At 37.2% G+C, this 14,941-nt stretch overlaps 1 protein-coding gene across 1 annotated transcript in view; it reads left to right on the forward strand.

Annotated features, from left to right (window-relative positions):
- Med13 (mediator complex subunit 13) overlaps positions 1 to 14,941 on the forward strand; it is a 94,159-nt gene that overhangs the window by 71,083 nt on the left and 8,135 nt on the right. Inside the window, exons 19-28 of the mRNA XM_075991224.1 lie at positions 460 to 649; positions 1,761 to 2,217; positions 3,524 to 3,743; positions 5,268 to 5,459; positions 5,593 to 5,816; positions 8,977 to 9,119; positions 9,667 to 9,825; positions 9,939 to 10,124; positions 12,548 to 12,696; positions 13,959 to 14,132. Coding sequence (XP_075847339.1) covers positions 460 to 649; positions 1,761 to 2,217; positions 3,524 to 3,743; positions 5,268 to 5,459; positions 5,593 to 5,816; positions 8,977 to 9,119; positions 9,667 to 9,825; positions 9,939 to 10,124; positions 12,548 to 12,696; positions 13,959 to 14,132 — 2,094 coding nt within the window. The remainder of the gene's footprint in view (positions 1 to 459; positions 650 to 1,760; positions 2,218 to 3,523; positions 3,744 to 5,267; positions 5,460 to 5,592; positions 5,817 to 8,976; positions 9,120 to 9,666; positions 9,826 to 9,938; positions 10,125 to 12,547; positions 12,697 to 13,958; positions 14,133 to 14,941) is intronic.

A 14,941-nucleotide genomic window follows, 5' to 3' on the forward strand; every position in this document is an offset into this window, starting at 1 on the left:
TCTGGGGTGTAGTGATGCATACCTATAACTCATGTACTTGGGTAGTTGAGACAAGGAGCGAGTCTCCAGGCTAGTCTAGGCTACACAGTGAGACCATATCTTGGGAAGAAGTGTATTATTTGGAATGATGGTATATGCTTGTAATTTCAGCATTTGGGAAATGAAGACAGGAAAATCAGAAATTCATGGTCATCCTTAGCTACATAGCAAGTATGAAGCCATCCTGGGCTACCCGAGACCCTTTGTCAAAAACAAAACAAAACATAAAACAACAAAAGCAACTTGAAATTCTAAAGGAAAAAGATCAATGTCCCCATACTTACCCATTATATTTTGACTCAGTGATTATTTATAAGTAATGAAAGCTTGTTTTAAAGAAGCTTAAGTGCTTTAAATTATTACCTGTACCCTTTAGTATAGTAAATTCCCTAATTCTGTCTTTTGTGTATGCATTTATAGTCCTGTCGATTGGGCCAACACAGACCTATTTCTCGGCTGTTGACGGATGGGATCATGAAAGTGGGAGCTACTGCATCAAAGAAGCTTTCAGAAAAGCCTGTAACAGAATGGTTTTCTCAGGTGGCTGATGGTAACAATGAAGCATTTTCTAAACTCAAGCTTTATGCGCAAGTCTGCAAATACGATTTAGGTATTACATTTGTGTTCATTCTACAAGAGCAGTGTGAGCATTGTGACTTGGTTCATCACCTATTTTTGTATATAATATCCTAGTGTCATGTAGCCATCTCCATTTTTTTCAAACACGCGCTGTCTCTGCCTGCTTTTGTCCTGTAAAATCAGAACTGAGTAGATGTGGCAAAGACTGTGGTTTCAAAGTTAAACATGTACTGTCTGACTGTCCACATAGAAATTCTGCTAGCTTCGTATGTGGGCGTCCTATCAAGTAGACATTATGGATTCCAAAATACTTTCTGCTACTTCTGTGGGGTCTGATGTTTTATGCACTTCAAGATCTGTGATTTGTTCAGATTCACGTAATTTCTAAGTAACTATGCAACTCCAGGAAAAGTCTTATTGTAGCTAAGAGAATGAGTGGTATTTAAAAGCCTATTTTTTAATGTAGTACTTTTAAATTAAATATCAGTGAACTTCCTTTACACTTATTCCAAAGAAATGCAATACCAAATTCCTGAACCTAATTAGACATTTTTGTAAATTGAGCCTCATGGTACTATTTCTCCACTTTATATTTTAGTTAGCTGTCAAGCAATCCGGATGGTGTTTCTTCAACTTGTTGATTTAACAAAACTTGCAGTGGTTTGATGAAAAATTGCTACGTACTGTTGTCACGTTTGTTGATGTATTCTAATTTTTTATTAGCATTAACTACTTGAGTATGGTGGGGTATGTTTGTGTCCCTGAATCAATGAAAGTCAGAGGACTGCTTGCAAGATTGCTTCTTTCTCTCCACCATGTTGTTCCTGGTGATTAACTTAATCACTGAGCCATCCTGTCAGCCTTTGTTTACATTTAATTTTGCCAAGGAAATAGAATTTCTCACAATTTCATTCTTATTATCTTAAATTTGAATAAAAATGCAGGTTTACTTTTATAGTTCCATTTTAAACTTGTTTCTTTAGTTTCTCAGAGAAATTAGAAAGCTAGAACATGCTGCACTGTTAGTAAAACAGTTAAGGAAAGATAATTGCCATCAAAGTATCAGATAAATTGTTATTTCTTTAGTAGAATAAAAATAAGTCAGTGAAATCAAGAATTAAATACCCGTTTTTGTTCTTTAGGTCCATATCTTGCTTCTCAGCCGTTGGACAGCTCTCTGCTCTCCCAGCCAAATTTAGTTGCCCCTACAAATCAGTCTTTGCTAACCGCACCTCAGATGACAAATACTGGAAACGCTAATACTACATCTGCCACCTTAGCATCTGCGGCAAGTAGCACTATGACAATGACTTCAGGTGTTGCCATATCTACTTCAGTTGCCACAGCTAATTCAACTTTGACCACAACTTCATCTTCATCATCTTCCAATATGAGTAGTGGAGTGTCATCAAATAAACTGCCTTCGTTTCCACCCTTTGGCAGTATGAACACTAGTGGTTCAGGATCCATGTCTGCACAAGCAAGTACAGTTCAGAGTGGCCAGCTAGGAGGACAGCAGTCGTCATCTCTGCAGGCAGCAGGAATGTCAGGGGAGTCGGCTTCGCTTCCCACTCAGCCACATCTTGATGTGTCAGAAAGGTACCTTTAAAAATATTGATACTGGGGTTGAGAGATAGGTGAGCAGTAAGTAGCATGTGTTTAGCCCGCCTTGAAGCCTGTGTACAATGAATGAATGAATAAAGAAAAACAAATTTAAGTTTGTGGAAATTCAGAATCTATAATCCCCTCTTTTCATCTAAGTTAGATAGTCATAAATGTATATAAAGTGCTTCTTGATCTTATCTTGGAATTTAGTTTAGTCATGTTAAGGATTATAGGTACAAAATTATCATAATTGTTTAAAAAGTATTATAGAATCGCAGGGTTAGTATTATGATCTTTAAAAACATTCAATTCCACTTATCCCTATGATTATGTCTGGCCTGTGACATAAGCAAATGTAATTGCTTATATACGCTGCATAAATGTTTTGAACAATCACTTTGGAGTGTCATATCCACCCCCCACCCGCCCTCTGTGTGTGTGTGTGACCCCACCCTGGGCCTTACATATGCTAGGCATGCAGTCTACCACTGTGTTGTACCTCAGCCCTGGCATGGAGGCTTTAGATTCTTAAGAATTTTGAATTTCAGCTCTGTCATTTACCCACTTTGTGATTAGGGGAAGGTCTAACCTCTTTGAGCATGTATCCTTGTCTATAGTATGGAAGTAATATGGTATAATGCACGGTAAGTACTTTAACAGTAATAGATCTCGCTGTTTTTATAATGAAAATTCTGTGAAAATTCCCATGTTTTCTGGGTTCAGCTAGCCTGAACCAGTTATTTTTCAGCTACCTATAATGCGGTTGTTTCAAAAGTCACATTCTTTAAATATGGACAAAAATAAACTTACCTGAATTGATTTGCCCATCTTGAATAGCTACATAGATCAGAAAGTTAAAGAAAATAAAAATTACCTATCAATGAAAGGTGCTTATTCACCACTAAATTTAGGAAATTATTATGTCCAGTCTGGAAACTTGAACAGATAACCCTGGCTTCCTTCTGGGTTAACTATGTTTCTGGCAGGATCTGTTTCTGAGATGACTGTCAGACTGACCTTTGTCATCTCAGTTTAATCTCTGCTGTTAAACTGTTTAAGAAGTCTTTTTCTTTGTTTGTTTTAAAAGCACAAAGCCTCTTACTTGAAGGGATTTGATAAGGTGTGAAGTGTGAAAGGGTATACACAGAGCTGTTCTCTTTGGATGGGAAGGAGTATTCTGATTTCCAGGGGAGTTTTCTGATACCTTGCCAGTAAATGAGAGGGATCTAAGGAGTTGCTTTGATGCTGTCCCAGGCAAATGAAATACAGCCTTCTGTTCTATTTCTACTTCAATTTTCAGCACAATGGATCGTGATAAAGTGGGGATTCCCACAGATGGTGATTCACATGCAATTACCTACCCACCTGCAATTGTTGTTTATATAATTGATCCTTTTACATATGAAAATAAAGATGAGAGCACTAACTCGTCTAATGTATGGACGTTGGGGCTACTTCGATGCTTCCTGGAAATGGTCCAGACTCTTCCTCCTCATATCAAGAGTACTGTTTCTGTACAGGTAAGACTGCGAGGCTTTAGAACTTTCAGAGGTACTTTTCTGTATGCAAAATAATTTTGTTAAAATAACAGGTTGTAACCTGGGCATGGTGGTGCAAACCTTTAATCCCCATATTTTGGAGGCAGAGGTGGGTGGGTCTCTGTTAGTTTGAGATCATCCTGGTTTACAGTGTGTTCTAGGACAGCCAGTGCTACGTAGAGAAACCCTGTCTTGAAAAACAAACAAGCAAATAAAAGCCAGGTTGTATTGATTTTACTTAAATATTATAATAAAAATTTTAAGAGAGTTTATAAAAGATAAATTTTATAGTCATGGATGCTGATGAGATGGCTTAGCAGTTAAGAGTGCTTGTTATTCTAACAGAGAACCCAAGTTCAGTTGCCTCATCTCACATCCAGTGGCTCAGAACTATAATTCCAGGAACAGGAGATCTGCTCTAGGTGCTATCATCCACATGGTATACACACACAGACAGACAGACACATAATCTTTAATAAACTTGATTGTCCTGTTATCATGAGAAATAAAAAATTATGTTGACTGCATGTTTGTGCTTTTAATCCCAGGAAACGGAGGTAGGAGGATCATAAATATGAAGACAGCATCTGTACATAGTTCCAGGCTAGCTTGGGCTACATAATAATACATTGTTTGTTTGTTAGCACCCCCATAGAAAGATTGTATTGAGAATACCATTTTTTTCTATGTTACTTTTGTAAGCAGAGTTACACAGTAGAGCCTAAAAAGGAAAATAGTGCCTGTATTCTATGTAAGTTAGTTTTAATTGAGATAAGTTGCAAGTAAAAATAGAAGAAAAGGAAATTTTGATCAGTAGGTCTCATGGGAGTCTTAATAAATATAATTTCTATGCATAGAAATTATAAAAGATTTCTAGGTGGTTCAGGGTCCATGTAAATTGCCTGTCTATTTAATTCTAAATAATAGTGGTGCAAGAGATGTTCATTGACCGCTCTTCAGAAGACCAGTTTTCAATTTCTTTTTTTCTATTTTTTTAAAGGTTTATTTATTTTTATTTTTTATTATTTGTCAGTTTGCTTTTGTGTATGTATTATATCATATGCCTGGTGCCACAGAGGCCAGAAGAGGGCTTTGGATCCTCTGAAACTGAAGTTATAGATGTTTGTGAGCCATCATGTAGGTACTGGAAATTGGACCCACCAGGTCCTTGTCAAGAGCAGCCAGTGTTTTTAGCCCCTGAGCCATCTCTCCAATCCCAGTATTTTATTTCAAGCACTCATATAGCAGCTAACAGCTATCCATAACTCCAGTCTTGGTGGATCCAATGTTCTTGTCTGGTTTCTGCTAATAATAATGTATTAGTTATATATACATATATGCAGGCAGAACACTCATGCACATACCATAAAAAGTAGAAACCCAGTATGATAGAAACCATAGTTTTTTATAGTCAATTATATGCTGCTGAAGTTTTATCTGAAGGGATTTCTTTTACTATGTTGCAAGTTACTCTTTTAATGTTTGTAATACTCACTTTATCCGTAGATTGTTCCTTGTCAATACCTATTACAACCCGTGAAACATGAAGACAGACAAATCTACACCCAGCATTTAAAATCTCTGGCTTTTTCGGCCTTTACTCAGTGCCGGAGACCACTTCCAACATCAACCAATGTAAAAACACTGACTGGGTTTGGTCCAGGCTTAGCTCTGGAAACTGCTCTTAAAAGTCCTGATGTAAGTATTATGTTTTCCATGAACAAAGTTATTAAGATGACTTAGATTTTAAGATCTTATATAAAACTAAATAATAATGCTTTGTTTTATTCTCATTTCTAGTTGTAAGATGGCTTTTTTTTTTTTTAAACAGAGACCAGAATGTATTCGACTTTATACACCACCTTTTATTCTGGCTCCTGTGAAGGACAAACAGACAGAGCTAGGAGAGACATTTGGAGAAGCTGGACAGAAATACAATGTTCTTTTTGTGGGCTACTGTTTATCACATGATCAAAGGTGGATTCTTGCGTCTTGCACAGATCTATATGGAGAGCTTCTAGAAACTTGTATTATTAACATCGATGTTCCAAATAGGTACTTATAGTTCCTGAAATATGATTATCCCAATTTGAAATGTTAGTATATGTGCACAGGTACAACACACGGTGTCTCATACTCAGTAGGTAACCATTTGAAGCTTATATACATTTTGATAGTAATTGTTGAGATTCTAGGTATATTTTTATAGTTAGTACTTTTATTGTATAATTAGGGTAATTAAAAACAATTCTGGTCAGGCATGTTGTCTCAAGTCTTTAATCCCAGCATTGGGAGATAGAGTCAGGTGAATCTCTGAGTTTGAGGCCAAGCAGGGCTGCTTAGTGAGATTATATCTCATAAACAAATGCTGTCTCCCCTTAATTAATTTGTTACACTGATTATTTTTAATCTAATTTTTATGTTCTAAAAATCCCTAACTTTTATGTTATAAAGCTTATGGCAGTGATTTTAGATAAAGAATTCGAAATATTATAGGGACTGAGAGATGGGATAACAGTTAAGAGTGTTTGCTACTCTCCCCAGAGGGCTAGAGTTAGTTCTTGGCTCACAATACCAGTTAACTCTGGCTTCCGCAGGCTCCTGTGCTCATGTGCACATACCCCCTAATACATATAATTTAAAACTATTTTTAAAATTTTTATTTTATGTGCACTGGTGTTTTCCCTGCATGTGTGTCTGTACAAAGGTGTTAGAAGCCCTGGAACTGGAGTTTCAGACATTTGCTAGCTGCCGTGTAGGTTTTGGGAATTGAACCCAGGTCCTCTGGAAGAGCCGCCAGTTCTCTTAACCTCTGATCCACCTCTCCAGCTCCCTTAAAATATTTTTAAATATTATTGAAAGCCTCCTACTCATAAAAGTGGATCTGAGCGGTGGTGGCACACACCTTTAATTCCAGCACTTCAAAGGCAGAGGCAGGCGGATCTCTTGAGTTCAAGGCCATCGTGGTCTACTGAGGTAATTCCAGGACAGCCAGGTTTACACAGAGAAAATTCGTCTCAAAAACCCAATAAACAAATAAATAATGCTTATAACATAAGCTGTACACTGTTGTTTGGTTTTTGCTTTGTTTTTTTTTTTTAATTTATTTTTTATTGAAAATTTCCACCTCCTCCTACTTTCCTCTTCTGTCCAAGGAGCAGTCAGGGTTCCCTACCCTATGGAAAGTCCAAGGTCCTCCCTGCTCCCCCCAGGTCCAGGAAGGTGTTTTGTTTTGGTTTTTGGTGATATATTTGCATTAGTCATGATAATTTGGAAAGAATGTTTTATCTGAAGGAAGAGAAGGGATACCACCATAATCAGGCTTTGGTTGTCATTTTACTTCTTTGATCAAAAGGTAGAAATAAACTACCTTTAGACAGAAGTACTAGCTGCTTTTGTAGAGGACTAGGTTCCATTCCTGGCACCTACATGGTGGTTCACAATCATCTATAATTCTGGTTCCAAGGAATCTAACCTTTCATTCTGGTCTCTGAAGATCAGGCCTACATGTGGTGCATATACATATGCGTAAGCAAAGCAATCATATGCATAAAATAAAATAGATCTTTGAAAAAGTAGAAGTGGAACAATGATTGAGATTTGTAGGGTAGGCAAGATGCTCAGTGGGTAAGGATGCTTGCCTCCAAACCTGACAGTATGGACTCAAATGATGGAGAGAGCCAACTCCCAAAAGTTGTTCTCTGATCTTTATGCCTGGGCCGTGGAATATGCTTCCTCCTGCACAAATTAAAATAATTCTAATAAGATATAATAAGACCTGTCTTGAAATGTAACTCCTTCCTGGTTTCTTGTTGGTCTATGGTATTGGGAAATTTAGGCAGCTGAGCTACGGCTTATTTATTTATAATATCTGTCAAATAGTTTTATCTGCCTCATCAGATTGTTAGGATGAAGTGAGTATTGCTTGCACAGTGGCTTTGCCATATATTTGTAACATATATAAATAAATATATAAATAAATAAATGTTAGCTGATACTGCTCATTTGCAAAGTGCTTGTGTTACACGGTTGCCTACCTAATAAAGGACATGTATTAGAAACATACAAAAATGTTATTCGGGCTGAGAAATGTAGTTTGTGTTGGGTATTCTTTACTTTTTTTATTTTCTTGGATTTTGGAGACAGGGTTTCTCTGTAGCTTTGGAGCCTGTCCTGGAACTAGCTCTTGTAGACCAGGCTGGCTTCCAACTCACAGAGATCCGCCTGGCTTGGGTATTCTTTACTTTTTAAGGTATGGAAATTCGTTTAGTACAAATTGTTGGCCAAAATTGGACAACTCATATTTTCTAGTTCTTGTTCATGGCGTTCGTTGTTCATGTGTGTGAAGGTGTCAGATTCCCTGGAACTGGAGTTATAGACAGTTGTGAGCTGCCATGTGGATGCTGGGAATTGAACCCGAGTCCTCTGGAAGAACAGCTAATGCTCTTAACTGCTGAGCCATCTCTCCAGCCCTTCAAATATATTTTGAGAATTTATTTATGTGTGTTTGTGGAGGTCAGAGGACAACCTTAACTGCCATTCCTCAGGTGCTCTCCATCCAACCTTCCCCTTCTTTGACAGCCTGAACTTTGCCAAGTAGACTAGATGACTGGCTAGTGTGCTCCTAGGATTCACCTGTCTGCCTCCTCAGCTCTGAGATTAACACTGCACATTTATTTCCTTAGGTTTAGGGAATTGAATTCAAGTCCTGATGCTTGTCAGGAAAGCATGTTATATCAAATTAGCTATCTCTTCAGGTCCCTAATGTGTATTGTAAAACAGTAAGAATAACAAAATAATCCATAAATTTGAAGCTGCATATGATACCATATACCAGTGTTTCCTCCAACTCAGGGAGCTAAGCCAGAAGGATGGATTATTTGAATTTAGGAAACAATTTTGGGCAACCTAAAGAGATCCCATATCAAAAACTTAGGAACTTGAATGGCAAATATGTGTGTATCAGGACTTGGTTTTTATAAAGGTTTGAAGCATTTAAATTAAGTAAAGGACCAGGAAGTGGGGATATAACCCTGTAATGGAAGTATAGGCATATCATATACAATATGATACCTGGTACCAGTTTATATACCCTGGTACCAGTCAATAAAACAGGATAAAATTAAATTGATGAACCAGTTTGTCACATATTTGAACCCTCATAGAATTTCATTATGTTAATTTTAGAAATATTTACAAACATTTCATTCAATAGGGCTCGTCGGAAAAAGGGTTCTGCCAGAAGGTTTGGTCTACAAAAACTTTGGGAGTGGTGCTTAGGACTTATTCAGATGAGTTCCTTACCATGGAGAGTGGTAATTGGTCGCCTTGGTAGGATTGGACATGGAGAATTGAAAGGTAAATTTTGTTTTTATCTAGTTTATTTTTTTTAACTTTGTTTTATGGTGATGTATATTTGGTTCAGAACATATTATGTAATACATTGAATAAAATGCTAAAGTTCTCAACAGTTAAGAGCTCTTCCAGTAGACCCAAGTTGGATTCTCAGCACTCAACCTGGAGGCTCACAATATCTGCACTTCAGGGGTCTGATGCCCTTTTTTAGCACTGCCGGCACTGCACACATGTAGTGTACAGGCGAAACTCACACATAAAAACATCTTCTTTTAAAATGCTAAAAGTTATCAGTAAAACATTGCGTGTAAGAAGGAGCGTATATAAAGTCATGTAGATATGTAATGGCTTGTGTGTGATACTTACTGGAGGTAAAGGGATAAGAAATGTCAGGAACCACTATAAGAGTTTTAGCTTTGATAATTGCTTTATTAGAAATATGCTAATTTAAGTGTTGCTATGCATTTCTTTCATTGTTTTCTTGGGTAAATAGTATAACAGAGCACTTTCTTCTAACACTGTTTCCTTTTGCCCCTGTTGATACCCGCAGATTGGAGTTGTTTGCTGAGTCGTCGAAACTTGCAGTCTCTTAGCAAAAGGCTCAAAGACATGTGTAGGATGTGTGGCATATCTGCTGCAGACTCTCCCAGCATCCTTAGTGCTTGTTTGGTTGCAATGGAACCCCAAGGATCTTTTGTTATCATGCCAGGTTAGTTCACTTCAGTATATGCCAGATTTCATTATTCATTGTACTCTTTAAGTTTTTAAGTGTTACATAAAAGTCTTCACTTACGAAAAAAGGAAAAATGCATCTCTTTTCAGATTCTGTGTCAACTGGTTCTGTTTTTGGAAGAAGCACCACTCTAAATATGCAGACGCCTCAGCTAAATACTCCACAAGATACATCATGTACTCATATACTTGTGTTTCCCACTTCTGCTTCTGTGCAAGTAGCTTCAGCTACTTATACCACTGAAAATTTGGATTTAGCTTTCAATCCCAACAATGGTAAGTTAATGGAGCCTTAGAAATTCTATTTTATTTGTTTTGAAATATCTTGCTATGTATCCCTGTCTGGCCTGCTGCTTGCTCTTTAGCCCAGGTTTGGTCTCGAGCTCTCAGCAATCCTCTTCATTCAGTCTGAAAGTGCTGGACTTAAAGGCATGTACAACTCTGGCTGTTTTATTGTTGTTTTTCCCATGCTCAAGCCACCCTCCTGTTTCAGTCTCCCAAGTAGCTGGGACTACAGGCACACATCATTATGCCTGGACTCCGAGTATTTTTTTTTTTTTAAATATTGACAATTTAAGTAGGCTCAATAGCATGCCCTGACATTTACCTTCATAAGAAAAAAGAGTTTTAAAGATTTGTTAAGACCATTGAGATGGAAAGTTTTATTGTATACTATGCAGATGGGACTTAAAAAGCAATAAAACATATCTTATAACAAGGTAGCAAAGAGAAAGCTTTATATATACACAAGAGGAAAAAGCTATTTGATGGAAGAAAAGGATGCAAATTCGGAGAGAAGGATAAGTTCAAGTCTCCGGAAAAGACAAGGAAACAGATCACTAAGAATTTTGACTCCCAAACATAAATGAAAAACCTCACCATTTTATATTATTGTATCAGAATTGGTCATTGATAATGAATTCTGTAAATTTTATTTTGATTGATCTTAAAATTTTTGTATATTTATGCTGTTGTTTCGAGCTACTTGTACATAAACTTTACCAGTCATATATAATACATATATAAAAAAAATCTCTCTTCTCTTCATACACCCATACTCACAATGTTTTCCTTCCTCCTTCCCTTCCTCCCTCAAAACAATACTGGAGATTGATTTAGGGCTTTCTGCATGTTAGGCAAACTGTTTCTACACTGAGCCTTATTCATAGTCCTTTATATGTCAGTTTGCAGGAACAATGCTTTGTATAAACTGCTAGAATAGAGATGGAACTTAGTGAACCTTTTAGGTTGTATTTAATAGAAGAGACTAATATAGTGTTTATTGTTACTCTAAATTACTTTTGAAAATGGTAGATTTTCAAAAATACACACACGGTTTTGTTTTGTTTTGCTTTTATTTTTCTTTTTTGAGACAGGGTTTCTCGTGTATCCCTGGCTGTTCTATTACTCACTCAGAAGACTAGTCTGGCCTCAAATTCACCGAGCTCCACCAGCCTCTGCCTCCCGAGTGCTAGGATTAAAGGCGTGCGCCACCACCGCATGGCAAATTCATATTCTTTTAAGACACTAATATAATAATGTTATAGAAACAATGGGTAATAAAACCAACATAACATCAAGAAATATAAATGTGTTTTAAATGGTACTATTCATTACCAAATAAATATTTAAGTTATTACATAATAAAATAATAAAGTGATAAACTATGCCAGGCAGAGGTGGCACATGCCTTTAATCCCACCACTCAGGAGGCAGAGGCAGGTGAATCTCTGTGAGTTTGGAGCTAGTCTGGCCTTCTGGGCAGCCAGAACTACAAGGAGAAACCCTATCTCAAGCAGAGACAGGCGGATCTCTGTGAGTTCAAGACCAGCCTGGTCTACAGAGCTAGTTCCAGGACAGGCTTCAAAGCCACAGAGAAACCCTGTCTCGAAAACCCAAAAAATAAAAAAATAAAAATAAATAAAAATTATAAAAAAGAACATGAATTTGTTATAATGCTCAATCATTCTCCGTGGGTTAATATCAAGGTGTCTTAAGGTTGATTCCTTCTAGAGTCTTAGGTAAATCTGTTTCCTTGCCTTTGCCAGCTTCTAGCGGATAGTTTGTACGAAGATTACAAAGCCTATGCTCTTTAGCTTCTACCCTTTCTCTCCATTTTGAATAGAGAGTAGTAGTATCAACAGTAGTCCCTTCACTGTCTCCCACTCTACTCTCTCCTTCCTATCAGTGGTATAGTGCTTGCCTGTTATTTGTATGACCCCTAGAATCACAGGGACCATTAGATTAATCTCTTCATATGTCTTTTTAGATTGATCAATACTGCAAGATCCTTTATATGACTGTCAGCGCAATACGTGGCACACGTATTGGTGCTTTAGTAAATGTTGGTTATATTAACCCATTTTACTTTAAGATGTTTTTCAGGGTCTTACTATGTAGCACTGACTAGGCTGGAGCTAACAGAAATCCTCTTGCCACTGCCTCTGTGTGTTGAGACGAAAGGTGTGCATCAACATGCCCTAGTTGTTGTTTTGAGACTGGTTCTCACTGCTTGTATAGCCTAGGCTGGCTGTACAAGCCATAGCAGTCCTTATCACTCAGTCTTCTAAGTGGTGGGATTATAGGCATGTGCCACCATGCTTTGCCAGTCCCACTTTGGTTAAAATTTATTACAATATTTTACTGTGAATGATCATGGTATACAGAAAATAAAATATTAATTTCTTTTCTCTGTACAGATGGAGCAGATGCAATGGGTATCTTTGATTTATTAGACACAGGAGATGATCTTGATCCTGATATCATTAATATCCTTCCTGCATCTCCAACTACATCTCCTGTACATTCTCCAGGTTCTCATTACCCCCATGGAGGTGATGCTGGCAAGGTAATTATGCTAAAAAAGTTTTAGTGTATGTAAATGCCATCCATCCATCCATCCATCCATCCATCCATCCATCCATCCATCCATCATTATATGAACTAGAATACCATTTTTTCCCTTTAAAATTAGCAAAGAGATGAGATCACCGGAGCTTATGCACTTTGGTTTAGCTATTAATATTTTTTTCGGGGGGGGGAGGGAGGGAGAGCCATGATTTCTCTACCTCTGTCTCAAAGGCGTATGCTGCCCATAGTCTCTTTTGTTCGTTTTTGGGGTTTGAGCCTCCACTGTGTAGGCATCATACCAATATGTTTGTTTCTCTTTTTTCCCCCCTAACATTAAAAGTAACCATAATCCTATGATCAAAATACATTATAGGAAATTCTCAAAGAAATAATTAAAAGGGGGTACAATTTCTGGTGCTTAAAAAGCACTGATATAGCCGGGCGGTGGTGGCTCACGCCTTTAATCCCAGCACTCGGGAGGCAGAGGCAGGCGGATCTCTGTGAGTTCGAGACCAGCCTGGTCTACAAGAGCTAGTTCCAGGACAGGCTCCAAAACCACAGAGAAACCCTGTCTCAAAAAACCAAAAAAAAAAAAAAAAAAAAAAAAAAAAGCACTGATATAATGAATAGTTGCATTATGAATTAATTTCCTTTTGTCTGTTTTCTTAAAATAATGTTGAGAAATTTGTTGACCAATTAAAACGGAATGAACAATAGTCTGTATTGCCATAATGCCTTCCAAAACATTATTGAAATTAATGACATTTTGTAGATAATGCTAGAGGAGCAAAGCAAGTTGAATTTTTCTTTTGCATTGGGGTTGAGGAATTAGTTGAACTATTAGGAAATAGCAGTTACAGTGAGTGATTTGTGTTTTGTACTCACTTTGACCTTAGACATACTCACTTTGTTTTACTGTTTCATAATATACTGTTTTTATGGTATTACTAATTTTAACTATTGGGCCTAAATTTGACCTCACACATGAGCTGCTATGGACTCACATCCTCAATCCTCAAATTTTGAGATGATCTAGATAAGTTGTTCAGGTTAGCCTTAAACTTATTTTGTAGTTCAAGTCTTGACCTTTGATCCTCCTGCTTCAGCCTCTCAACAGTAGAGATTATTGGCCTATCACCATTTAAGTTTTAGTGTTTTGTGTGGTTTATTGCAATAATTATATTAATTGTTCTAAGTCATTTTGTACTTATGTTCGTTATCTGGATATACTGAATGAACTAATATTCTTGTCTTTCTAAGGGTCAGGGTACTGATCGGCTACTTTCAACAGAATCTCATGATGAAGTAACTAATATTCTTCAGCAACCATTGGCCCTTGGATACTTTGTATCAACTGCCAAAGCGGGTCCACTACCTGACTGGTTCTGGTCAGCATGTCCTCAAGCACAATATCAATGTCCCCTTTTTCTTAAGGTATTACTATTTCTGTGGCAATTCCTAACTAATCCTTATTGATAGTTTTAGTCCTGAGAACTATTGAAGTGACATTTTAAAGCTTTATAGCTCATCTGAATTCCAAGTTCTTAAATACATTGTGGGTTTTTTGTTTTTGTTTTTTGTTTTTGTTTTTGTTTTTCTGGTTTTTCGAGACAGGGTTTCTCTGTGGTTTTGGAGCCTGTCCTGGAACTAGCTCTTGTAAACCAAGCTGGTCTCGAACTCACAGAGATCCGCCTGCCTCTGCCTCCCAAGTGCTGGGATTAAAGGTGTGCGCCACCACCACCCGGCTCTTACATACATTGTGGTATGTATTTCTTTAGATGATCTCATAAAAAATAATTATCTAATATGAAACAAGTAATTATAAAATTTATATTAGGTTTAAACATTATTCTTAAGTCAGACTTCTGGAACTCTTGGTTTGAAGTTATATTTCCAGTTGCAGTATAAAAGTTTAGAGCTGATAAACATTACAGTGTCTTCTAGTCTTATTCTCCAGCTGAACATACTTTAATTCGGGAAACTCACTTATCTAAAGTCATACATTGGTAGTAGACATCTAGAGTAAAGCCTGGATCTTTTAATGATAATTATGTTATTTGAAAAGGATGATACTGCATTTTTATTACATTTCATTATTTTGAGAATTAAAATATTTTGGGGCTGGAGAGATGGCTCAGAGGTTAAGAGCATTGCCTACTCTTCCAAAGGTCCTGAGTTCAATTCCCAGCAACCACATAGTGGCTCACAACCATCTGTAATGGGGTCTGGTGCCCTCTTCTGGC

Source organism: Microtus pennsylvanicus, chromosome 11 (assembly GCF_037038515.1).
Source record: "Microtus pennsylvanicus isolate mMicPen1 chromosome 11, mMicPen1.hap1, whole genome shotgun sequence".
Taxonomy (NCBI): domain Eukaryota; kingdom Metazoa; phylum Chordata; class Mammalia; order Rodentia; family Cricetidae; genus Microtus; species Microtus pennsylvanicus.